General features: G+C 41.9%; 1 protein-coding gene across 3 annotated transcripts in view; it reads left to right on the forward strand.

Moving 5' to 3' along the window:
* Window positions 1–337: 337 nt before the first annotated feature.
* The window catches only part of ntrk3b (neurotrophic tyrosine kinase, receptor, type 3b), a 201,173-nt gene continuing 176,493 nt past the window's right edge, over window positions 338–25,017 (forward strand). Inside the window, exon 1 of one of the 3 annotated variants that reach the window (XM_084361104.1) lies at window positions 338–1,020. In XM_084361104.1, the coding sequence (XP_084217230.1) occupies window positions 779–1,020 (242 nt within the window). In that variant the 5' untranslated portion in view covers window positions 338–778. The remainder of the gene's footprint in view (window positions 1,021–25,017) is intronic. The other 2 variants (XM_084361103.1, XM_084361105.1) reach the window with 2 other exon arrangements.

Consider the following 25,017-nt stretch of genomic DNA (forward strand, 5'->3'; position numbering starts at 1 on the left):
ACAATCATGTGTATTTTCTCTATTTCTCTATTCTTTCTATAAAGACGTTTTATTGACGTTGTTGTAAATGATTTTGTTTCCTGTATCTAACACATTTTCCCAGATTGCCTGTTTGTTTGAAGTATATTGCTCTTCTTCTATTAAGTCAGTTATAAATATTGATCCATCACTTATTTATTATTATACTTTGCTCTCATAACACACTCGTGTCTCTGTGTATGTGAGCATGTAAAAAGTCCTGCTGTAATCCCTGTTGATTGCATGCAGTTTCTGCAGGTGTCAGTATGACTGTAGCCGGTAGGAGGGACTTGACGCTCCAACTTCTCATTTTGTGTCTCTGTGCTCTCCAGCCAGTCGTCCTGGTCCTGCTCGGAGAGAGACGACGACATCAGCAGCGGCAGCGGCAGCAGCAGCACGGCATTCCGGGGGAACACCATGCATCTTAGGCTGAAAACACGACCGGAGCCTCACGTCATTTCGCCTTCTTATTTTTGATTTCCGCTTTTTTGTCCCGTCTTTTTCTTTCTCGTGGTGTTTCTTTTTTTTTTTTTTTCTTCCCACCTCCTCCTTTTTTTTTCACCCAATCTCTGACGCGCAAGGACACTACAGCATCCATCCACGGCAGCAGAGCCGCTCGCATAGAGCATCCTCTGTACAGACGCACCACCGTCCTCCTCCTTCCTTCCTTCCTCCTACTCTCCTCCTCTCTCCTCTCTCCTGTTCTGTTTCTAACCCAGAGGACATCGGGACCTCTTCTCCCCCCCTTTCGTCCGGAGACATGGATCTATGGTTTCACTCGATCCGGATTTGCTGGTGGAGGGTTTTGTTTCTGATGAGTATTTTCCAGGACTATCTGAGCTCCATGCTGGACTGCCCGCCGACCTGCAGCTGCTCTCAAACAGAGATCTATTGCAATAAGTCCGACAACGGCAGGTTTTTCCCTCTGCTCGCCCTGCAAGACCCTGGGAGCAATGGGACCAGCGTTGACATAGCAGAGTTTTTCCAAAACATCAGCTCTATGTAAGTAGATGCGGATTATTCCGTTTTGTGGGGGGGGGTGGAGGATGGAGGGTGGAGGAGAGGAGGGGGGGGATTTTTTTGAATCATTAATTGATCTCATCCTCAGCGAGCCTCAGTCTGAGCTCTCAGGATGTCTGTTGCTCTGCTCGCGCTGATCGGATCTGTTGCCTGCTCATTTCTCGCCCCGACACTTTCCTGCACTTCTCTCAGTCTCTGAAGTGGCCTTTGGTGAAAACACCGTGTTTGATAATGGGGCTCGTGTTCGAGGTGAAATGCGCTTTTTTTCCCTCTCCCTGCGTCGTGCCCGCGCAACAAGACACATCCTCTCCCGCAACCTTGTTAAGACAAACTTGATCTCGAACCCTTGTGTGTGTGTGTGTGTGTGTGTGTGGGGGGGGGGGTTATTTTGTCCCCCCTCTCCCGTGTGTCCCCATAAAGTTGCCCCCCCCCTCCCCTCCGCAGCGGCTCCGCAGGCCTACATAACAGACGGATGTTGCGGAGAAGCTCCCATCACCCGCACACTTGATTCTCCCGTCCTCGCGTCGCCCCGCAGCGAGCCGCTCCGACAGATTGTGCCAAATGAAACAGAAATAAATGGTGCAGTAAGGTCAACCAGTTACATTTCAGCCCGCATCGTCTGAGACTGATGCGAGCCGACAAACTTTATCATGTCCAGATGATGCGGGATCGACTCGAAGACGTCACTTGTGGCTTTTTTCCCTCTCCCCTCTCTCCCCCCCTTTTTTTAAAAAAAAAAAAGAGGTGATGCTTTTGGCTTTTTTGCGGATTCCTGATGTTAAAACACAGAACACAGGAGCGGTGATGACGGCAGACTCTCCAACACCCCCCCACCTCTCTCTCTCTCACACACACACACCCACACACCCCCAGAAGTACATTTTCATTCTGCATCCTCTCCCTCCCTCCCTCCCTCCCTGGCATCGATCCTTCCTGCCAACATCAAAGCTTTCTTTCTTGAAAAGTCAGAAAAAAGAAAAGGAAAGGGTGTTCTGAGGAGGCTGCTGGAGCTCAGGCCCTTTAAAATAAGACCTCTGGTGTCGATGAGGCTGATTTGCATATAAAGTAAACACCTCTCCCGGTTTCACGCACTGGAATTCCCCGCACGGCTTCCTCCGCGTCGTCCTACGCCACAAAGGACTTTTTTCCTCCCATCACTTCGGGTATCCGGTTCACCCTTCATCCGTTCCGAGGGAGACGACAACTTATTTTGTGACACGGTTCATCGCCTCCCTGTGCCACTAGAGGGTAGCCTGGTACCCTCTTTAAAAGCCCTGCACTGGGAATCAAGTGCTCCTGCCAACACTGGAGTCATTTACCTGACTGTTTTATCAGGGAGAGTTTTTTTTTTTTAGTTCAAATCATGGTGGAGGGAGGAAAAGCTGGAGACATTCAGAGGGAGGAGAAGAGGGGGTCAGAGGTCACGGAGGGATATCGGTGGAGACGTCCTCTTTGTAAAAACCTGTTTCGGCTCTTCATCTCGTCTCCACCTCTTAATCCAGCCTCTTGATTCTCATTTTAGAAAAAACGCCCCAAAATGTACTTCCTAATAAGCCCAAAGTCAAACATTGATTGCCTTTTTGCCTTTGAGAGAGCCGAACACAATTGACCCAGCACTAATTGTGCATTTCATGGCCCCTCGCCAGCAGGCCCTCTTGTTTTCTTCCTGCTCAGCATGGACAGCAAGCTCCACGCAACACCACCAGCAAGCTCAATGACAGCTTATCGGACACAATGTCACATCATCTGACAGGAATATATACATTCAAACAGACACACACAGACACACACGGATGATTCACGGTTTGTGCGCTTCTCGGTGAGATGTGATCGTCGACCATGCATGCTCACTTCTTGTAATTATGTTATTTAAAGGCATAAATATGGCAAACAGTCACTTAGTGTATACAAAATGTGTGCTAACTGAATCGCACTAACGATCACATCTTATAAATAATAGCAGTTAATTGCTCGCTGCTAATTTATCTGGCCAGGAAACGTGCTCTTTAAAAATAATCACCGGTATCCATAGTAATACCGAGCAGTCGGCGAGGGAGGGAGGCCACATACGGTACAAATTGTCCTTGGCCCTCTCTCTCTGTAAGGTGCCGGTTGCATGAATTTAGCTATCAAAAGGTCCATTCCTCTCATCACAAGGGGAACATGTAGAGATGGGGACAATTTACAGGAGATGGAATACCAGAGCGAGCAGGAACTGTGGCACAATTGGCCAGCCAACGAAAACTGCCAAGTCCAGATAATAGTTTTCCAGTTCTCTCACATTAGAGATTCATCACAAGAGGCATCACTGTTTGAAGTGGATAAGATAAGGCCTTGCTGTGATACTTGAAGAAAAAACGGTTTTCTGAGAGCAGCTGAAGCGTTTGACAGGTCTGTGTGAGTGCGGCTGCGACTGCAGGTGCGCACGTTTTTGCTTTTGCAGAATCCAATCAGTGTTTCCACCTCCGGTGATGACGCTGGCCTCGTTTTGTTTTCCTCTTTTTGACCTTTTGAAAGCGAGGTTTGTGCGGAGAGGCCAGAGTATCAAACCAATCCCATCACTGTGGCGTCAAAATGTCTGCTTCCATTCAACTCTTATGTTCGTGTATGTATTCAGCCTCATCCATGCATTCACTGTCACTGCTGAGACTGTTGCCAAGCACTGAAATATTGGTATTAGTAACAGTAACAGGCCAACTGTAACAGTAAAATGTCATATCCCCATAATAATCCTACAGCAACTCATCTGTAGTTACAAATATAGGTATATTTTTTAAGATAAGAAATATACCTCCAGGGCGCCTGAACACCAAATGTTACAGAATCTTTAATTAAATCTGAATTTACACATATTTCGAATACTGAATATGTCTAACAACTTTTTCTGTTCCACTTACCACCATTAAAAAAAAGACTTTGAAGACAAGTTTATTTTTTAAGTCCCACAGTTTGCCAGTAAACTCTCTCTACTTTAAAGGTGCAATATGTAAGATTTCAAAAACTTCTTTGAATCAACTGGCTCATCAACTGAATGTGAGGAAATAACAGTTTTGAATATTATGTTATGTTATAGATACTATGTTTGTGTGTTTTGTGCTATTGAAGTTAGCTTGCTAACCAGTTAGCTCCTAGCCAACACCAATGCTTCTCGGGTGCTCTGAGCTCTCACTCAGGCAGAGTCAGCTAATACAACCACAAGCCACACAGTTAACTGAGTTCATTAGCTTACTAGCAGTTAGCGGATACTACATATTGTTAGCGTTCATACGTATTGCTCATTTAAACCTCACCTTTGGTTTGAAAAGTTTAACTATTAACTTTCTCAGTTTATGTACAATTATATAAGCTGTATATTAGACCATGGTTGGCTGTGTGGTTGTGATGTCAGAGGCGTGCTCGTACTTCCACGCCTCAACACAGAATTAAAAGTGAGCCCATGGAAACTTCAGCAGATGAATTTGAAAATAGTATTCCAGTGTTAAACTCATCATTCTCCGCAGTGAAGCTCAGACATCGCAGTAAACTATCATTAAGCAAAACACATTTTTGAAGAGAGGAGGACTTTAAAAAATCCACAATGTCGTTACAGTATAGCGCCCAAACATGTCCCTCAAAACTCCAGATGTCTCGACACAGTTCACAAATGAGTTTCAAACATCCGGTCATGAGGACATGTTGAGATTTAAGAGCGTTAATGCTCTGATATAAGAAAATCAGAGAGTCCATCCATCCATCCATCTTAGAATTACAGACTCCATTTTCCTCTTTGTTGTCATTCAAATGTCTTGTGTCACATGTTGTTTGATTTCACTACATCGCATTAAGACCTACTGCGATGCTCTCTTTGATCGCGCGTGTTAAAATCAGAAGTCCTTGATTTGTCTTTGAAATGAGAACGCTCTTCCAAAAGTACCATAGTTTTGGCTTCTTCAATGTCAACTCTTTTCTCAATCAAAGATATTTATGTGGACTTGTAAAATTGCCATCTGTTTGTCTGTAAACAGACTGAGACTTCCACACTCTGAAGTGCTTTACTGTTTATCTGCTTTGCCAAATGCTGCTTGAAGTTTATCGTTTGATAGCTTTAAAATCTTGATGATCCAGTTTATAAAAGTCTGAGTTTTTTCCTCACTTCCGACGGTATAAGCTTCACTTTAAAATGCATCGTAATGTTATATTCATCATGATGAATCTTTTACTTATAGAAGGTGTCGCTCTCACATGATAGAGGACGCTGGAACAGATTGGGGTTTTATTTCTGTGCGTAACGCTGAACCGAAGGCAATCTCTGAAGGATAAAGTCTCCTGTGACTGACCCTGATCTCTGACCTCCGTGTGGAAAAACGCAATTTCAGTTGTAATATACCATAAATAGGATCATGGGATAGGTTGTGTGTGGTCTAACAGGACAGGCTGTGTTGTGAAAAAGGGCAAAAGAAAATCAAAGCTGTCACATCCATCCATCCACTGTGTTATTGACTGTACATTTCTCCAGCCATCACATTCAATGCCGGTTGCTGTGCTTCCTCGCAAAGTTGAAGAGAAGTTTTTTTTTTCTCCCTCTCTCTCTCTCTCTCTCTCGCTCTCTCTCTCTCTTTTCTTTTTCATTTTTAAAACAGCTCAGCTCCGCTCGAATCTATCGATCTTTGGACACCTTCAGCCGCACATTTCATGTGAAACCTGCCAGCTTACTGCTGCTGCCAAAGAAACCTGTTTCACACAGGAATGTTTCCAAGGTCCGCTTATAGGTGACTCGCGTGGGCTGAAAGTGTCCCCCAGTTCAGACACCGAGCATTACTGCATTACATAAATTCAGCGCTTTCTCTACCTCTTAAAACTCCTGTGCAGCCCACATAAGTGTGTGACTGTGGCCAATAGCAGCCGCAGATCCAAATATCTGCTCTGCGATTCTTGCGTAAGCCTTCTGAATGAGAATTGATACGTTAACTTTTATAGAATTTCGCTGGAATCGTTTTCAGAAGTGGAGTACGTCCTGTTCAACTGAGAGTCTTTTGCTAAAGTGCTGGAGCACTAGTTGACCCTGTAATGAAAACGATCTTTTGCACATTGATAGGCGCACTCCAGCAATTTGGGAGTGCGTTTTCATCAAGTTGACACATAAAAAAAGATTGAAATTGAAGCAGCACAGGTTGAGACATCCTGAATGTAAGTAAATAAACTTGGTCAAGCTTAAAAAAGATGGACCCTGTAGCTCCCATAATGCAACTCCATATTTCCCTTCCTAAGAGCCTGTTTGAAACCCCATAACTCCTTTTTCTATCACAGGCTTTCAAGCTCGATGACATCATCAGGGTTAATGTCTGAAATCAGTCTGTTCTCACCCCAAACGTGTCAAATTCAGTAGTATGACGCTGTCGTCACCCCTGAAGCTTCATTTCTGGAAGCGCCCCTCAGTGCAGTAGTGTTCTAAACCAGAAAGGTCAGAGTTGGTGGGTGGATGGATGGGTCATACACAGGCCCTCCATCCAGGAGACTGATGTTTGAGTCATGTTTGTGACCAGATGTCAAGACTGATTTGTTTTTAAGTTGTGTTACATAAGTATGGTAACCTGTGTAAATAACACAGGCGTCAGTTCGGTAAGAGATGTGACAGAACTCAAAGCAAGCTCTTTTCTGTAACCCAGTGGTGTTTGTGCCTAAACCTCACCACACCGCGACCATTTCACAATGTTAACAGTGTAAAAAGTGATAATATGTCATAACACCTGACGTGTTTGCCAGCAAGCTTCATTTTGAAAGTCTGCCCGGATGTGGTATATTTATTATTGCTAACTAGACAAAGGAGCCATTCAGTGTGCAAAGTACATTCACTCAAGTGTGGTTCTTAAGTACATTATAGATGTGCTGGTGCTTTAGTTGAGTATCTCCATTTGCTGCTACTTCACACTTCCACTCCACTTCATTTTGTGGGCAGGTATTGCACATTTTACTCATAAATGAGATTTGATAACTTCAGTTACCAGTTACTCTGCAGATTACATGCTGCATCAGAGCCATAAAAAGAAATACTGATTGTGATAAGATCCAAAAATTGGCCATAAATATCCAATACCCATTATGATCATATAATTTTTACCAAAGTAATTGTATGACATCATATCCATATATTTACTCAGGTATGACTTTTGGGTACTGGTGAGAGGCCACTGACCAGGCTGCTGTGTTGTCTGGAGTGAGAACATGTTGCTGAAATCTCTAGTGAGCTACAGAAGACATTGTCCAAAACTCTCCCGGTTTAATCTCCTGCTCATTAGTTCTCCTTGTGTTGAGGAAATTGATTCTCATGTAAAATCAGTGGACTGTCCCTTTAAACGCCTGGATGTAGGATGTATGCTCAAATAAAGGCCAAGGCTTGGATTAATGCTTTTGCTGTTAATTAGTCCGAGTGTTGAAAAAAAATGAGCTGTAAAATGTATTTATTTCTCAGCCTGGGGCTCCGTTTCATCGAATATGGGCTGAAATTGGACCGCAGGATAAAGACGGGGATTCTGTTAGTATTAGTGAATACATAAAGGATAAGAGAGGCAGCCATGACAGGAGTGAACGTGCTACAGTATACCTCCTCAATATGAGCTGTAACAGAATAAACAAACAAACATTTTATAATATAATCTAGTTTAGTTGGTAATAACACACTTTTGGGCTAGACTGTGTGAATTTCAGATATTCTAAGTATGATTTGATTAATGTGTTTTGGAAAAGCAACTGACACCTTCCAGGTTTTCCCAGGCTCAGTCAGCTGGAACGCAGTCAAAGGGTTTTGTTCCGCCCCCCAGTCTGGGATGTCAGATGGATGTACAGGGTGGTGTGCCCCCTCCATCCGCGAGCACTCACACTCTGATTCTCCCTGAAACATTCCTACCTTCCCCGCCTCACTGCCAGTACATTTATTTATTTCCCCCCCTCCTGCTCCTTCCTCCTGATCCATTTCTGTGCCTTTGTTCTCTATTCTCTGCAGTGTGAAGTTTTGATGTCTCGCTTTCTGATGCCCAGCTCACCTGAATCTGTTTGTCATCTTGATTTATTTTCCTTTGTCACCTTGATATTTCTCTCTCTGTCGTTTCTATTCCATTTTACTTTTTTTTTTTCTTGTGCTCTTTAGGGGTGAGTTGTTTTTACAAGCCTGGTGGGGTTTGTTTGTGTGATCTGCAGTTTTAGGTGCGTTGGTATCATTTAAAGGTACAAATAAATTATAGCTGAACCTCACTTACCCTCTGTGAGCTGCTCACGGAGACCGCAGCTCAGAGCTTTACACCTGTCTGACATCAGCCTTGGATATTTTCTTTGAATCTAAGCAGATAAAACAAATATCACTCTGTTCTGCAGTACTGCTGCACTGTTGCTCCTTATTTGAGATGAATTCTTTGGAAGCTGGTTAATTAATTGACTTTTAAGGAGGGCTGAGCAATGTTTGACTTTTCTTTCATTAGCGCTGATACAGTACCTGAGGTTTGGTATTTATACCAAAACAATACCTTTGACAAAACTTTTGATACCTTTGGTTGAGATATATTTCTCAAACATCTATTTGCAACCTCCTTTTTTAAGCATTTAACAAAAAGTCATAATAATCAAATGGTAAATGTCTAAACAAAGGCAGCAGTGCACAAGCTTTATCAGAAAACACTGTTTCAGACTGGCAACATTTAATTTGTATCATGACCGTTTAGATCTAAACAACGTTTGGAATCTCACCCAACTAAACCTTTGAGTATTGGTGGATTGTTAGTCAGCCTGACACTCTGGCTTCATTGAAGACGTAACCTATGCAGACGGATCGTTCACGGATCGCCTGCTGCAACACTGTACGCAACCACTGTAATCAATGAAACTAGCTGCACCGGGCTTGAGACGATGCGTAAGATCCACTCTACAAGCATAAATATATTATAGTTATTTATATTTTTAGCGAGGTCTGTGAAACCTTTTTATATAGAAATGGGTCATAAAGTTTCTGTTAAACAGGGAACACTGTGTTCAATAGCCTGAGAGTTAAATGAGTTTGCAGAAGTTTGCTAAGAAACAGCAGGACATAATAGTATCACAATGAGCTACAATAGTTTAAAGGTTAAAAATATATTCATTTTCATTTTGCTACACCAAGATTGGAAAGCAAAGTTTGACTTTAAGTCTCTTCATGCTACATTTTATTTTAAGATAAGTAATTTATACAGTGGCGTGCAGAGGATGAAGTGAGGAGTCTCTCAGCCTGAGGACTAAAGCTGCTCTGTAGTCTGGCGGTACAGCCGTGGATACTGCTGTATCTTGTGCCAGATGGCAGCAGGGTGAGCAGACCGTGGCAGGGGTGGGGGTCGTCTGTCGTTATCCTAAAATAATTTAGAAATGCCGACGCAACACAACTTTTTTGCGGCTAACAAAATAACTTTCGAGTTGCTAACGTTAGACATTTTTTTAGACTTCTTAAAGTCTCAAATGTTAAAGGGCATCTAAACATAAACGGACATAAAAGAACCATGGCTCAGTAAAATAGTCTAAAACTGACTTGATCAAAGAATAAGTAAATAAGATAAGGAATCTGCTCAGGGTGCCAGTTTTAGTCAGAGATTTCAGATTTTCTCTGCTGTGGACACATTTCAAAATTGGGTATCCAGCTTTAATTATATGCCTTTAGAAGTTTCAAAGATTTTGGTAAGAAGTAGCAGAATACATGATTAGATGCTGTGTTTGTGGCAATCCGCTTACTCAGCCTCAAACCTAACAGTTTTAGGACCATCATCAGTATAGCTGCAGTACTTGCTAATGCGGGACATTTTTGAAGTCTGCCATGTAGTTTCATAAGAGAGCTATTCGGATTCATTCATTAATTATTGGCCTGTCGGAGGCGATAACATGATGTTGAAATGAAGCACTTTGCTTATCGGGTTCAGGTGATCTCGACAACCTTCCAACCCCTGTTACAGCTCCACTCCTGTCCTGCGTCGGTGTCATAGCGCATATGTCGTAACCACCCAGAGTCGCTAACGCGCGTCCTTGCCAGTTGGGCCTCGGCGTACAGACCCCCTACTGCCTCTGCATTGCGAGGCTCACCTCAGGCAGTGCACGACGGGCTCCTCTGTTATAAGCATATCATCAAGTTTGCATGAGCCTGTCTTTGTGGAAAGTAGGTCATGGCTGCCATCTGAGAATTAGGAGGAGAGAGCGGCGGTTTTTCGTTAAGATCCTCTTCATGCAGGGATGCTGTGAGAAGCCTCGGCCATGTGACTGACCCAGCTTCTCCCACGCCCCCACCACCTCAACTCCCGCATCTGCAGGCAGCCTTCGCGCCCTAAAAGATGCATACTAATGAAGCACCTTCCCCCCCTTTAACAATCAAAAGACGCATTGAGGATCGAGGGGTGAAAAATACTGAAGGCTCTGCTGTTTCAGCCAGGATTAGAGGATCCCTTTAAAGCCTTGCGGCCGCGTTCTGCGGACTTTCTGTTGACATTTAGTTGAGCTTCTGCTTTCATACAGCAGAGTATGAGTCAGTGTCGCTGCTGTGCGCGACAGTTTATCATGTCAAATTTGGAAGATTGAGGGGAGCAGAGAAAAAGGATGTATCCACCTATTTAAGCTGCGATTCGTTCCATGGTGGCATGAAAAAACATAAAATGAACCCCTGGTGGAATGTTTCCCCTCGAGCACCGTCCCTCAATTTACATCTATTTACATGCATCGCCTTTTGCGAACGTTTTATTCATTATAACGTGCTTTGTGATCGCTCACTAAGTACGCAACAATTATCAAGTGGCTGCTGCTGTTACATGTAGATATCGGCTGGTGACCAGGGGGCAGACAGTTTGATGTCTGATCAGGTAGCATGAGCTTTACTTAAGCTTTATTAGAGTTAATCATGTCGAAACGTGCTCTCTGTTGGCGTACTGAAAGCAGCACGCAGCTAATTCCTTCCTCTGCGTCCTCCTTCTTTATACTACGAGGCGTTTTGTGTGACGCCGTTGGCTGGGAAACTTTTTTTTTTCTCTCTGTCGGCCCATCTCTCTCTCTTTCCTTCACACACACACACACACCCTTAATTTCCCTCAGAGATAACCTCTTCCCAGGTGAGGATGTATGCCTGACCCCCACAGTGTCCATCACCGCCTGTCGACAACGCCAACACGAAAACCCCCGCCTTCCTCCCCCTTCTCCCCCCCCGGCTTCTAAAAAAGGCTCCTACTTATTATTCATGTGGGATGTTTTGTGTTTGGAAAAACATCAATCATCATGTATTATCAAGTAGGAGGAGTCACCCCACTGTCCTCTGTGACAGCGATGACTGGCAGAGCTGTGTGAATAATGCAGCTCTCTCAGTTCTCGCTGAGCTTCAGCCATGTTCTCCTACACGGTGCGCATGTTGATGGATGCTATTCAGCGCCGTTCTCTCTTCTCTCCTTTCTCTCTCTTCTCTCCCTCTGGTTTTTTCAACAAAATCCAAAATTCTGCTTCAGAAGTGAACCGTTCATCTGTGCGAGGAGGCCATTCATCTGCAGTCCTGTATTGTTTGTGATCGCCTGCTTCAAAATCTCGCTTGAACATGTCTCAGTGTGACCACAGATGGCTTCTGTTCAGGGCCACTCGGGGGCTGGAGCTTATCCCAGCCTCGCAGTCCACCATTCTTATTATTTATCTCATTAATTTGATCATTTTTTTAAGGTTGAGCTAGAAAAACACTTTCTTTCATAGCCTGAAATGTAATTGCTCTGTGTTTTTGCTGTTTATTTGTTCTGACAAAGCACAGCGGTGCATTACCCGTGGTGAGCTGCCCGCATCTGTCCATCAGTATTCCATCTGCACAAATGAGGGAGATCCGCAATATGTGCGCTGATGTTTGGGGTGGTAAACACTCATAATAAATTAATGGCTCTACAATTCTGGCTGTTTTGACCACATCAACGGCGAGCACAGGATAAAGCATCGCAGCGCAAATGTACCTCCATATTTCCCAGAAAGCAGAAAGATATATACGCTGGCCCTGAGCACCACAGCAGCCTCTCTATTTATTGATTACCTCAGATGCTCTGATATCTGTATTTGCTCTGTTCTGTGGACTATTGGCGCATATTGCACTCCATCAAAACATTATGGACCTGGCAGGCCATTCAGCTGTACTCACTGATCATTCTCAGCGAGCCGAGGCGTCTCGGTGGCCGTACACGAGTGGACGGCACCAGGAGGGCTTTTTAAGACCTCGACAGAGCTTTGTGTGGAGGCAAATGAGAACGCATTAAAAGTAAATGGTCCACTGAGACTCAACTCTCCTTCCTACTGGCTCCCTGTTGGTGCAATGACCTTGCTACTCCAGTCAGAACATCACAGTCACTCTCCATCTTCCTTCATAGGCTAAAAATCTCATCTTTTTAAGAAGTACCTGACATCACCCTCTCTTCGTGCTGAATCATACCCTCTCTCATATCTCCCTCCTCTAATATGCTCTCTCCTTGAAGTAAAAAAAAAAAACCCACGGCCCTCTTTTTCATATTTTATTCCTACAGTTTGGACTCCAGTCCAGTGGCTCCCAAATTATTTTAAAATAACGGCATCCCTTTGTACTGAATAGGTTTTGATGGCCACCTTCCATGCATGTATCATATATGCACATGATATGTATCAACTAACCTGCATAATAATTGAAATATAGGTCGGTACAAGTCTATAGAGTAAATAAAGTGCACGTATCTGCAAACCATGGATAGGCTGAGAGTTTTCATGTCTTTGTGTTGTACACTTTGCGTTTCTTTAGGTCAAATTTTCTATTTCATGTTGTCACACAGCTGTGCTTATTATAATCTGGTTAAGGTTAAGGAAAAGATCATGTTTTGGCTTAGAACAGGTCTACCTGTTAGGTCACCTCAACCATATCAATATCCTGTGGTTTCACGCTTACAAATGTTGTGGAAAGAAATTACTGAATTCTATTTTTGTACTGTTGGACTGCACTGAAGGCAGAGAGACACCATATTATTAAACTTTTCTAGTTGTATACTCTGCTGTGGACTGTAATTATATTATTTTTCCAGCAGTTTTCTTTTTGAAAATGACCACAATGACAAAAAAAAGACAAGATATAATCTATCTAATCAAACCCAGATGCCAGAATAATTTCTGGCAATGTGCTTTTCAGCAAATTGTTAATAAACTGGACATTTCCTTATCGCCCGTAAGCGTACACAAACACCCTGAACAAATAAGAAAACCAGCACGTGTGTGTGTTGATGTGTTGCTGTCCATTTGTTTAGCAGATTCAACACACTAATTCATTGAGATTAATTATTTAATGCCGAGAGTTAGATGAGAACATCGATAACAATCTCATATGTCTAGTCAATTTGAAGCTACTGCGTGCAGCCGATTAACTTAAACACATGAGATATAACACATTAATTATTCATCGTTACCTTCAGACGGAGCCAGGCTCGCTGTTGCCCCGTTTCAAGTTTTTACGCTAAGCTAAACTAGCCGCCGGTTCCTTCTCATATAACAGACAAATATGAGAGTGGTATCAGTCTTCTCATGTAACTCTCAACAAGAAAGAAAATACGGCCATTTCCAGCCAAACTACTGCTTAAAAACAAAAAATGAAAAATTAAAGAGGCTAAAAGCTAAAGTTCACATCTTTGGGGACAGACAGCGTGCACATATGACATCATGCATTGATTTTGTTTATCTTTTACCTCTCCTGTTACTTATCTTTCTTGGCCAAATTAGGGTGTTTCGTTTCAAGATGTCTCCCGAGCTTACTTGGTATCATTGCTGCATATGACATTATTTCCCTGGTGTGGTACAGCTAGCTGTCCCTCTCCACAAAATAGCTTTCAGTCTGTTCTTTAGGTCGACTCGGGTTCAGTCGTCTCCCTCTGTGTTGAGGGCCTACATACATCAGCATTCTGTGGGCTGTATTTATAGTGGCGTCAGTCGCTCGGACATCCGTCATTTCTGACCGCTGTGTGCCGGGAAAACTCATGTACGGGAAAGCACATTGTGTTTGGATGACAACCGGCAACCGTGAGCCGTTGAAATCACTGACTTTTTCTTAAATTAAGTGATTCCAAAGTTTTTGCTTGTCTTTTTTTGATACTTTGGAAGTTAAAATGAAAATGAGTTAATAGAAGTTCCCTTTTGTGTGTTAAAAGACTGAATGTGAACTTTGCTGTAGCTGTGGCAATGACTCAGATGTTGTTTGGGGGGTGAAGGAGGCTGTGAAAGCACAGGATTCAACATCAGGATGTTTGTCAAAACAATTAAAATAACTTGCCTTTCACAAGATTAATATCTTTGGATCTTTGGATACATGTGCACAAAGCTAAGATTATTTGTAATTTTAATATATTTTTAAGCAGAAATTAGGTTCTACACAGAGGTCACTGTGGTGCAAACTGAACTGCCATAAATATTAAGCACTAATTATCTTCCTTTTTTAATTCTTTTGAATAATATTACTGCTAATAATACAAATGACTTTGGAATAGCTTTTATTTTACAATGTTAAATCACTAACAGACAAACTTTTGACGAAGCCTGACCTTATTTGCCCATTTTCGGGACACAGGAGATTTCAGAAGATTTCATCATCCCATATTTTGTGCTCTTCACATAACACACAGGTTGTTGTTTAATTTATTAATAATGTGAGGTCCCTACGTTATATGAGTCAATGTCAACAGGGCTAAAAAAACAGCAACCATGATTGCATACACAAGTAGCAGGAGTGGCACCTTTGGGAGTCAAAGTAATTTGGTGCTTTGACTAAATTAGCCTCCATGAGGAAAACTGGTGTTTCTTTTTTGACAAGGCTTTGATGGAGAAACTGGCTGGCACGTCACTCAGGAGAAATGACTTGCGGCGGCAGCTGTCTGCATTTGACACTGTGAACTGCAGAGGCTTCTTATTTCCAGAGGAAGCCATCACCTGTCAAGCATCACTAATGTGTTTATTGTTACAAGAAGGATCAACTTGTTCCCCTCTGGTTATCGTAGAGAGGAGACAGTAGGAGGAGGTTCGGTGCTGTGCTGATTTCTCTGCTGTTCCAGTGCAACGTTTCAGTGCCTTGAAGTGATTTTTCCAAAATCCGAAGTCCACATTGGGTAAATTCTGGTATATAGGTTACATTATGTGCGTGGAAAGAAAGCACAGACATGTAAAAGGAGCCAGTTGGAACATGTGAACTTGGTTAAGCACCACAAAATAAAACACTGGGAAGGTGCATCCTCTAAAAGATGAACCAATAAGGCACTCCTACATCGGAGCAACACACCCAGACTGAAAGACACACAAAATTACTATTGCAGTTGTTTTGCATCTCTTTGTGATCATTTTGAGTTTTTTTGTAGTTGTTTTGTGTCTATTGGTACTTGTTGAGTGTTTCTTTGTGGTCATTTTGCATCCCTTCATAATCATTTCCAGTCTGTTTGTAGTTGGTAGTCGTTGAGTGTCTCTTTGTAGTCGTTTTGCATCTCTTTGTTGTCATTACTTGTCTGTTTTTAGGTATTTTAAGTCTTTGTATGATCATTTTGAATCTCTTCGTTGTTGGTAGTGGTTGAGTGTCTGTTTGTATTCATTTCTTGTCTCTTTGTAGTCATTTTGCATCTCTTCGTGGTCATTTTGAGTACCTTCGTAGTTGTTTTGTGTCTCTTTGAAGTTGTTTTGTGTCACTTTGAAGTCTTTTGGTGTCTCTTTGAAGTAGTTTTGCGTCTCTTTGTTGTTGTTTCTTGTCTGTTTGTGTTATTTGCATCTCTTTGTGATCACTTTCAGTCTCCATCTAGTTGGTAGTCGCTGAGTGTCTCTGTAGTCATTTTCTCATCTCTTTGTGGTTGTTTGGCACGTCTTTATGGCCTTTTTGTTGTCCGTTTGTATCAATTTGTGGTCATTTGAATTACTTTGCAACAAGAAATATTAAGTCACTTCGTGCAGAGATCCTTTGGGCCACAATACAAAGACCTGACAGCCAACTGACAAGGTTTTATGTTTTGAGGTAGACTGATGAGACGTGTCCTCAGGTTACCCTGTCTGGCTGGCTGGATTAGGAGTCATTCAAGGACCCTCATTTGGATAAAATACTGAGTGTGTATGTGTGTCAGACAGGAAGACAGAGAGAGAGTGTGTGTGTCTGAAAGACGCAGTTACTTAAATGGAAGCAAGGAGGGAAATCAGCAAACAAATCAAATATTCATCAACCTTGAGCTCCATCTCTCCTCCGTTCCCTCTTTCCTGCTGGAGGTAATTGGTTGACACTGTGGACTTGTGTGAAAACTGTAGTGTGTGAGGACGAGATGTTATTGGATTTTTACATCTCAGTCAGAAAACAAGAAGACACATTTGGGAGGAATTTAACAAGAACCTTCTAACACTTCCCTTCCTGTCTCAAGTTTCACTAAATCTGACAAAGTTGATGTGTATTGATAAACCCAGAGGGATAGAATTGTAGATGTGTAACTTCATACTCTTTGTGTCTTGTGTAGTAATGAAGTGATTCCTCTGCCAAACACTGACACTGTCCTCTGCATCTATTATATGATCCACCTTTTACAATTCTTACAAGAACTGCACCAGTGCATGTGCCAGCTTAAAATTGAAGTGCTCAGGATTGTTGAGACGTTTTCCAAGAGATCTGTTACCATTGGCTGCCCACATAACTGGACTAAACGCAGCCTGGTTTGTGAGCCTCCAATGTTTTATGTCTGAACAATCAGAAAGCATTTTAGCGTGAATTAGCATAAAAAAATTCAAATTTTTGTTCATACTTGCATGAGAAGCACAGATACTGTTCCATGTTGAAAGAACAAAATGATTCAACCCTTGGAACACCTAAATTAAAGCAACATTTTGTGAAATATATTGTTTTGCTTTCTTGAGACGGTGTGATGAGAGGATTGATACAGTACCACTCTTGTCTGTAAGGTAATGAAGCTACCACCAGCGGCATGTTAGTTTTTCTTAACATAAAGACTGGAAACAGCGAGCCAGGCTCACTCCAGAGCTAAAATATCTACCTGCCAGTCAATCTGCAGTAAATCCCACAAATTAAAATGCTTCGTCTCATTAGTTTAATTGATTCACAAACCGAGGTGTTAAAATGACAATTCTATGTTGCTCAGCATATTTTTGAGCTATAGAGTGAGCCATGCTAGCCGTTTACTTCCAGTCTTTATGCTAAGCTAAGCTAAACGACTCCTGGCTCTAGCTCCATCAATCTTCTGATCTAACTCTGAGCAAGAAAGTAAATAAGCAAAAACTGAAAGCAATGCTTTAAAACAAACAAATTAAACAGTTTTATCGTGAGACCATATTGCGATGAATATGGAAATAAATAACTCATGAATTTCTTATATTTTTGTACTGTCAGACTGTTTTAAAGGCAGGGAGACGCCATATTTTTAAGATTGTGGTTGTATACTCTGCTGTGGATTGTACTTGGATTATTATTTTTGTTTGTTTGTTTTTACAGCCGAGCATTCTTTTGAAAATGACCACCATGAGCAAAAAAAGATAATAATTTAGTGTATTAAATTAAACAGTGTATGTTATGGTAATCTTTACTTTTCTTAAAGCTCTGGTCTACGATCTGAGAAAGGTTTGAAAAAAGCATCCCCCCCACACACACACCCCTCCCCTCTGTGCTCCTTAACTCCTCCCCTCCTAGCTTGTATCGCTCTCCCCTCGGAGTCCCGCGACACACCCCCTCCCGCTACAAGCTTTTTTTTTTTTTTCCTCATCAACGAACTTTATACCTCCCGCAACAAGCTTTTTTTTTTTTTTTTTCTCTTCAACGAACTTTATACGTCCCGCAACAAGCACCAAGAGCAACGAGCCGGCAGAAACCAAATACAGCCCAGCTTTGAATGCGGAGTAACGATGTCGGATTCACAGATAAAGTTATTACAATGCACGTTGAAACTCACGTAAATCTTGTAAGTCATTACAATGTCCACAGCTAAGCTCCACAGCCAAGCTAGCGTAACGTCATTAGCATGCTACAGCTACGTTACCTTACAGCTACGTAATAAGTTACAACAGCTAAGTTAGCCACTTCTAAAAGTTACTGCGGGCCAAGAGACTAACAGATGCTGCCGCCAGCTTTAATCACAACGATCGCTTCCACATTGTGGCTGAAAAACAAACCTGTGTGTCCCAGCTGCTGTTCGGTGCTACTCAGACTTGTTGTTAGCTTACAATGCTAGCATAGAGGCTAACGTCTCCTTCGAACAAGTAAACAATTGTTGACAATACTGCAGCGACAGGCACGTCTAATAACAGAAACAAACTAAGGGCAGCTCTCACAGTCATAAGCAGCATCGGCATGAAAGTTATCTGTGTCACAACATCCACAATAAAGACGAAGGTTACCTGCTCAACAGAAACGCCGCTGTATCAGCATCGGGTCCATATCTTCACGGACCTTTCGCCACCGTTCAAACGATGACCCGATGTTTACTCGGCTTGAGCCCTCTTTATTTCACATCTCCGGTTTGTGTCTTTTCAGTGACAGACTTTCTTTCTTTGACTCTTTGTCGGTGGGGCGAGCAGAGGCAGCTGAACTGCTCAGAGCAAAACAAACCTCTTGTCCGCTTGTAGTTTCAAATGCGGAAGTGGGTCGGGACCAGACGTGAGCAGGAGCAGGAGAGTGAGCGAGGATTGGATCGGAAAATTGATCCAATAGGAGCCATCCGGGCCGGATGGTTCCTATTGGTCAATTTCTTTTCAGTTTTACAGACACTAGAGAGAATGGATTTTTTTGGTTCCTTTTACTCTCCACATTGTGTGGGTGGTACTATTGGGTCATATCATAACCACCATCTAAATGATGTTAATAATAATAACAAATCTTTCAAATCGTAGACCATAGCTTTAATGTTGCAACTTTCCATTTCTTTAGGTTATATTTTTTTAATTTATCTTCTATTTTAATTCTGTTTTATGTTGTGTATGCTGTGTTTATGCTGTGGTTAGGTTTAAGCACTAATACCATTTGGTAAGGGTTAGGAAAAGATCTTGTTTTGGCTTAAAATGCCTGTTTTGGTCGCTACAAACACAGCTGGGGATATCCCGACTTCCCATCAAAAATATCTGTTTTAGTCACCGTACTAAACCACACTACAGGGCTTGAAATTGTCTGGAGGTCTCCTAAAAAATACCCAGTAGTTTCCGACTTACAAATGTTGATACACAGTCTTGAACTGTGGTCACTGGCTTCACAGTCTTCTTCCTAACTCCACCATCGTCCCCTCCACCTCTGGATATGAAATTCAGGTCATAAACATATAATGTGATATGAAACGTTTTGTAGAAATGTCAATATGGTACGTATGACAAATACAGCTGTGAACATATCAGCAGTTTGCACTTTATTCTGGCAACTGGGCTGATTAAAGACAACATAGTGGTGTCATAGTGTTGGCAGTAAAACATCAAGAGAGTTGCAGTCTACTTAAAAAAAACACACTCGGATGCTCCTCTAATCTTAATAATCTCTCTTTGAGGTGAAATTTTAAATAAATTAAACCTCTGAACACAAAAAGTCTTTGATCCTTTGTGTTGGAGACGATATTTCTGTTCCGTCTCTGTGCCTTTCTTTCGACACATCAGTATGTTTTACCCCCCCAAACAGGACACCTTGGCTCATTGTCACCCTTGTTAACCAGTGTCTGTGTTCTCGCAAAAAATAGCATTCTGTTATTTTGACACCTGACTAAATATCACCGTGGCTGAATCTAATTCCAGCTGTGAGCCTCGTTCCTTTGCTGCAGGTGTAAATTCCTCCTGTCAGAGTCCTTCGTCAACATGGAAATGCTAATTTAGCGGGAGCTCTAATTAGCATGAGGACTCAGGTGCAGAAGTGTCGCGCACATGATTCAGCTTAACCTTTTGCTTTGATTTCCCTCTAGACTGATTTCTGGTATTCACAGGTAAACAACTCTGTTTGCCCCTGTGCTGCTGAGGCTATGTCCTACTGCTGGGTCTCATTTGGGTATTTTGCTCTCCTTTTTTTATTGAAGGTAATGCTTCTACATATTTATACTGGGATCTTAATTATTGTGTGGTTGAAGCATCCCTATAGTCGATTCTTGTCACATTATTTTGATCTCTCGGTCCCTCTGCTCCATGTCTAATTGAACTGATGTATCCGCTACAAAAAGATTAATAAATCAACTCTTCAGGCTTCTTTCTCCTGCCAGGATTCATCGCCTTCCACTCCGTCCTCCCGTTCTCACCTTAATTTGCTTTTAGACGAAAAAGAAGATAACAACAGTAAGCTATAAGGAGCAATTGTAGGGTTTTGAGAGCAATGCTCCAAGATGAATGAAGATTGCTTTCAGAGGAGCAGGAAGAAAAAGGAAGAAAAATGATGTTTGTGCGCTATTTTTTTCTCATCATCCAAAAAAGTTGTTGTTATGCACAGAAAACATGATGATACAAAATGCAGCCCACATGTGGGGTGACTGTCTCACCTCTTAGGAATACAGAAAGTGTCAAAAGTAAGATGACACCATGTTTCACTATCAGGCCAGAGGTGGACGGGAATTAAAAATATGGGAATATGAATAGGAAGGCAACTTGGATTCAGGACTAGGACTCAGTGTTCAGTGACCTCTTCCGGAAGGTGTGTGCCTCACGGTATACAGCACAGGTGGAAATTAAAGGTGTGGCAATGAGTTTGCCTCTTGTCACAGACCTGCAATTAATTTTTCATTCATAGAAGAATTTTAGAAATGTTGTTACTGGACAAGGTTTCGGCACAGTCATCCCAAATCCATGTTTCCTCCTGCAGATATAGTTGGATCATACAACGTGGCAGCTTGGAGATAATCATTTTTAATGCTCATATTATTATGCGTATCATTCTGTTGTTTCCTAAAGCGGTCACAGCTTATGCACAATGCAATCAGTCTTACCATAATCGAGTAGGTATATGAAGCATAATGCACCGACACATATGCTTACTGTCCGCAATGGAGCCATTAAATGTGCACTCTGTTGCGTAATGCAAACAAACCACTCAGCTATCAGCTGTGTGCAAGAGATCAGATTGGAGACTTAACCACTCATGTAAAAGATCTATTAGCTTGCTAAGATACAGTAGCCTAACTTACTGGAAATGACATGCACTTTAGCCAACAGCAGACAAAGATGGTGTGTTATCGTACCAGAAACTTTCTGCTCCCTAGTGATATTAAAGTTTTTTAGTAAAAAGGATACTTTGAGTCACTTTAAGTTGAAAATTTGAGGGTTTATAAGGGTTCTTATGGAGTCTATAACATATGCAGTTTTAGTATGCAGTCTGAGTACATAAAAAGCAGTGGGGGGGAAAAATTGCATAATGATGCATCAAAATTCATTTAATCTCATTTGTTAGTTACATTTTTTGACACAAGCTATTTATTTCAGCACAGATTTAACTAATTATGCTTTTAAAAAGTGATGTGGACAAAATTGGTCATTTCAAAAAGTGTTGCAGAGATGCCCCCAGTGTCCACAGTGTGCATGACACCTAAATAGGAGACGGTACTGTTAGGGCACAGTTCCATAGGAAACAATGAAATCCAGCTGATTTAGTTGGTGATGCTTGCTCACGTTGCATTCAGTTAGGACACAGTGTATTGCCAAATCATCTTTTGTTTTTTTTTTACTGTATCACTGTTTCTGGACTACATTACTGAAACTCCTGTTACACCAGATGGCCAGTCTACTCTTCCAGTAGATGTAAAAATTTCTCATTTGGGCCGCTTTTATACATATCAATATTCAGATTCTAACCACTTTTAAGCATTTTAGCCAATTACTGCAAAGGCGTGCAGCCCATCAGTACTATAATCATCAGTGTATCAGCATGTAGTCAGTGAGCATCAAGCTGTACAACTACACCAGGTTTAAAAGGAAATGCTGAGCACTTATGTATAAACTAGCAATAAAATCATTACTCATGTATGTGAGATGCTCGCTAGGAAATAAACCACTTTTCTCCTGTTAACTCGTAAGACTCAGACTCACAGTGTCATCAAAATGCTCAAATTTACATGTAATAATAGCTTTGAGTTTACTGCTAGGGCGTTGCATCACAGTGTTGTTGCTACAAGTGAGTGCGAACGTCTGACTTAGTAGGACATGCACAAAGTAGCCGAATTAATTGTTGTGCTCAGTTTTCTCTTACGAAGTGAGGGGGGTAAATAATGATGATATTTTAATGAATCATCTATACCCCTCCAGGATGGGAAGAGCTGCAGAAGAAGGCAGTGAACATAAAGATTTAATAGAAAAATAAGACGATTCATCATAAATTCACTGGGATGTCTTATTTAGCTACTTTGCAATAAAGCTGCTCAATCAGAATCATGTTTATATTTTATCATTCAGGCATTGAGATCGTGCTTTATGCTGGAGGATTTTAAAAAGCAACAATAAAATAAGCACCATTTTCCAGATCACAAACGTAACAAACAGCCAGTCATAAAGAGGTCAGAGGTCAGAGCATCTAGACAACAACGGGTGATAAAATGGATGATAAAGAACTGCTGATAAAGAAATCCGAAATCATCAGAGGAGTGAAAAGATCCTTAAATGTCAGTTTCACTATAAACTGGAAGATAGAGACAGACTTTCTTCTGACAAGAATGCTGTGATGGAGTGCAGTGGAGTGTATCTCAACCCAAACCCAGTAATTACAGGGTTTTTTTCCCTCCTCAGATGGGACTGCCTGGATAAGGAAGACGAGAGACTGTTCATGGCTTTTAAGTCCCCAAATGTCCAGAACCTATTTCAAAAGGGGGATTATGCATTCAAATAAAGAATGGTTAGGATTGTTGAACTCCAAATGATACAATGTTTAATTGTGCAGTAAAGTCTTAAAGGCGCCCTATTATGCTTTTTCATATTTTTCCTTTCCTCCAGTGTTTTATGTATGTTCTTCTGCAAGCTCCTCTTTCCCACAGAAAACACTGCGCCTGAAACTCCTCATCAGTAGTCCCGTCTTTAATTCCATGACTTTGTGACATCACACTATGTCACAGAGTCACACATTTGCATAATAAATGCCTAGCGGCTAGTTTGGCAATGTCAGAATTGATTTAGCACAGCTGCTCAGTTGTTGTTAGTGCTGCTAGCTCAGGTGTGTGTGAGCTGACCAATCAGAGGAGACTGGGTATTCAGGAGGGAGGGCCTTAAAGAGACAGGAGCTAAAACAAGAGTGTTTCAGACAGAGGGAGAATACAGAGCTGCAGCACTGGACAGTATATGTAAACTGATGTGTTTTTGAGCACTAAAGCATGTAAAGCTATTCTAGTAGTAACACAAAATAAAATTATGAACGTGAAAATGTGCATTATTTGTCTCTTTTAAGCAGCAGATAATGACAGCAGCTCTGATGCCAAAGTGTTTGTTGAATGTTTTCAGCTTTGAGACATTAGACCTAATTCTCATGACGGCTGTTTTTTGGCAGGCTCTAAATAAAAAAAATTCAGTGGATCTAATCAGGTTAAATAAATTGACCCGTGAATAACCTGGTGCTATTCAAAAAGGAGAGAATCAGCAATTTTGCCAACTCTGAATATTGTCGAAATGTTGCTATGTGGTAGACTCCGACTGAAATCCAGAGCCAGTGTTGAAGATAAACATCAGAAGTGTTGAAGACATTTAACTGAGGTGATTTCTATGTTTCGTAATTGTGATAACAGTCGTGCCTTTCTCACGTAATCTCATAAAAGAGATTCTTATCAGATGCTATTAAAGCTAATTAAACTATTTATACCTGCACGATTAGGTACATCCTTGAGACTCACTTTTAGGACTGTGAACTGAGCTCAACTTTAGATGGAGGATGTGGACACGAGCAGAATGTATACATTATAGAGGCACTAGAATATGCATAGGATACTGAGCTGGGGAGTTACAAGATCCAACATTGTCAGAAGTGGCACTTAAGCTGAATGTTTGCTTACAAGCAATCGACATGCTCGTGTATTCATGAATAAATTTCACTCGCGCAGAGAGAAATCAGAGACGGGCCATTCAGAGAGCCTTTAACTGATAATCGAGATGTGAGGTAATTACAGAGGAGAATTATCGATTGCGGCGGGGAACAAGGGATCCGTCACATCATGCCAGGTTTGAAAAGATCACAAAGTTCCCTAAAGGTTATCTCAGCATCTTGTCAGGCATCTGGAGCGTACAGGCGCGCCCTCGACCCCAGCTGTCACTCATATTTCAATCCACTTCTAAATTTCAAACTTCTCCCCTTCACAATGACACCCAGCCTTTTGAGAGGGGACTTTAAATAGAGGATGAACTCTGAGCTCGGCTAGTCAAATCAATCTAGTCACGGTGGAGGAACGGAGCGGTTCATTACTGGGAGGGCTGAGCAGCTCTCCGATCAGCTCTCTAATATCGCTGTGATCCTCTTCTCTTTTCTTACCTAATTGAATTCTCCAGGAGAGATGCCCCTCAGCTGAAGATTTATCATATCCCGAAATTGGAGGAGACTAGCTCCATGAAGGACGTGCGCAGAACATTTAATCCACTCCTCATGCTGTAAGATGAGCGCCCTGGTCTCTGCCAGGACTTGACTTATCCCACAGTGGACCACAGGCCTTCGGGGAGGTGTCTTTATTCAGCACTGCCTCAGATGAACAGGAGCAGCAGCAGGAGGTGCAAGCTCCCCATATCAAATATGCTGCCTGTCATGTACAGTATGACCACCGTTCACAACAGATGGCATCGTAATCTGTAATCAAAGCCCCTTAAATGCAGCTCACCGCACAATATGTCTTGCTCAACTCCACATCTTTCTCTTCTTTCTCTCCACCTATATCGTTCTCTTTCTCCTTGCAGTGATATACATTTGGCTTTCCTTTCCTTTCCTTTCCTTTCCTTTCCTTTCTCCACTGTATTAATGAATGGTTGTGACATCAAAGATAAGATAACCGTGAGGATTGTATTTCACAGCCACTTCATTAGGAGGGAGGTTGAATGTAG

The sequence above is a fragment of the Pagrus pagrus genome (assembly GCF_965226575.1).
Source record: "Pagrus pagrus genome assembly, chromosome: 1".
Taxonomy (NCBI): Eukaryota; Metazoa; Chordata; class Actinopteri; order Spariformes; family Sparidae; genus Pagrus; species Pagrus pagrus.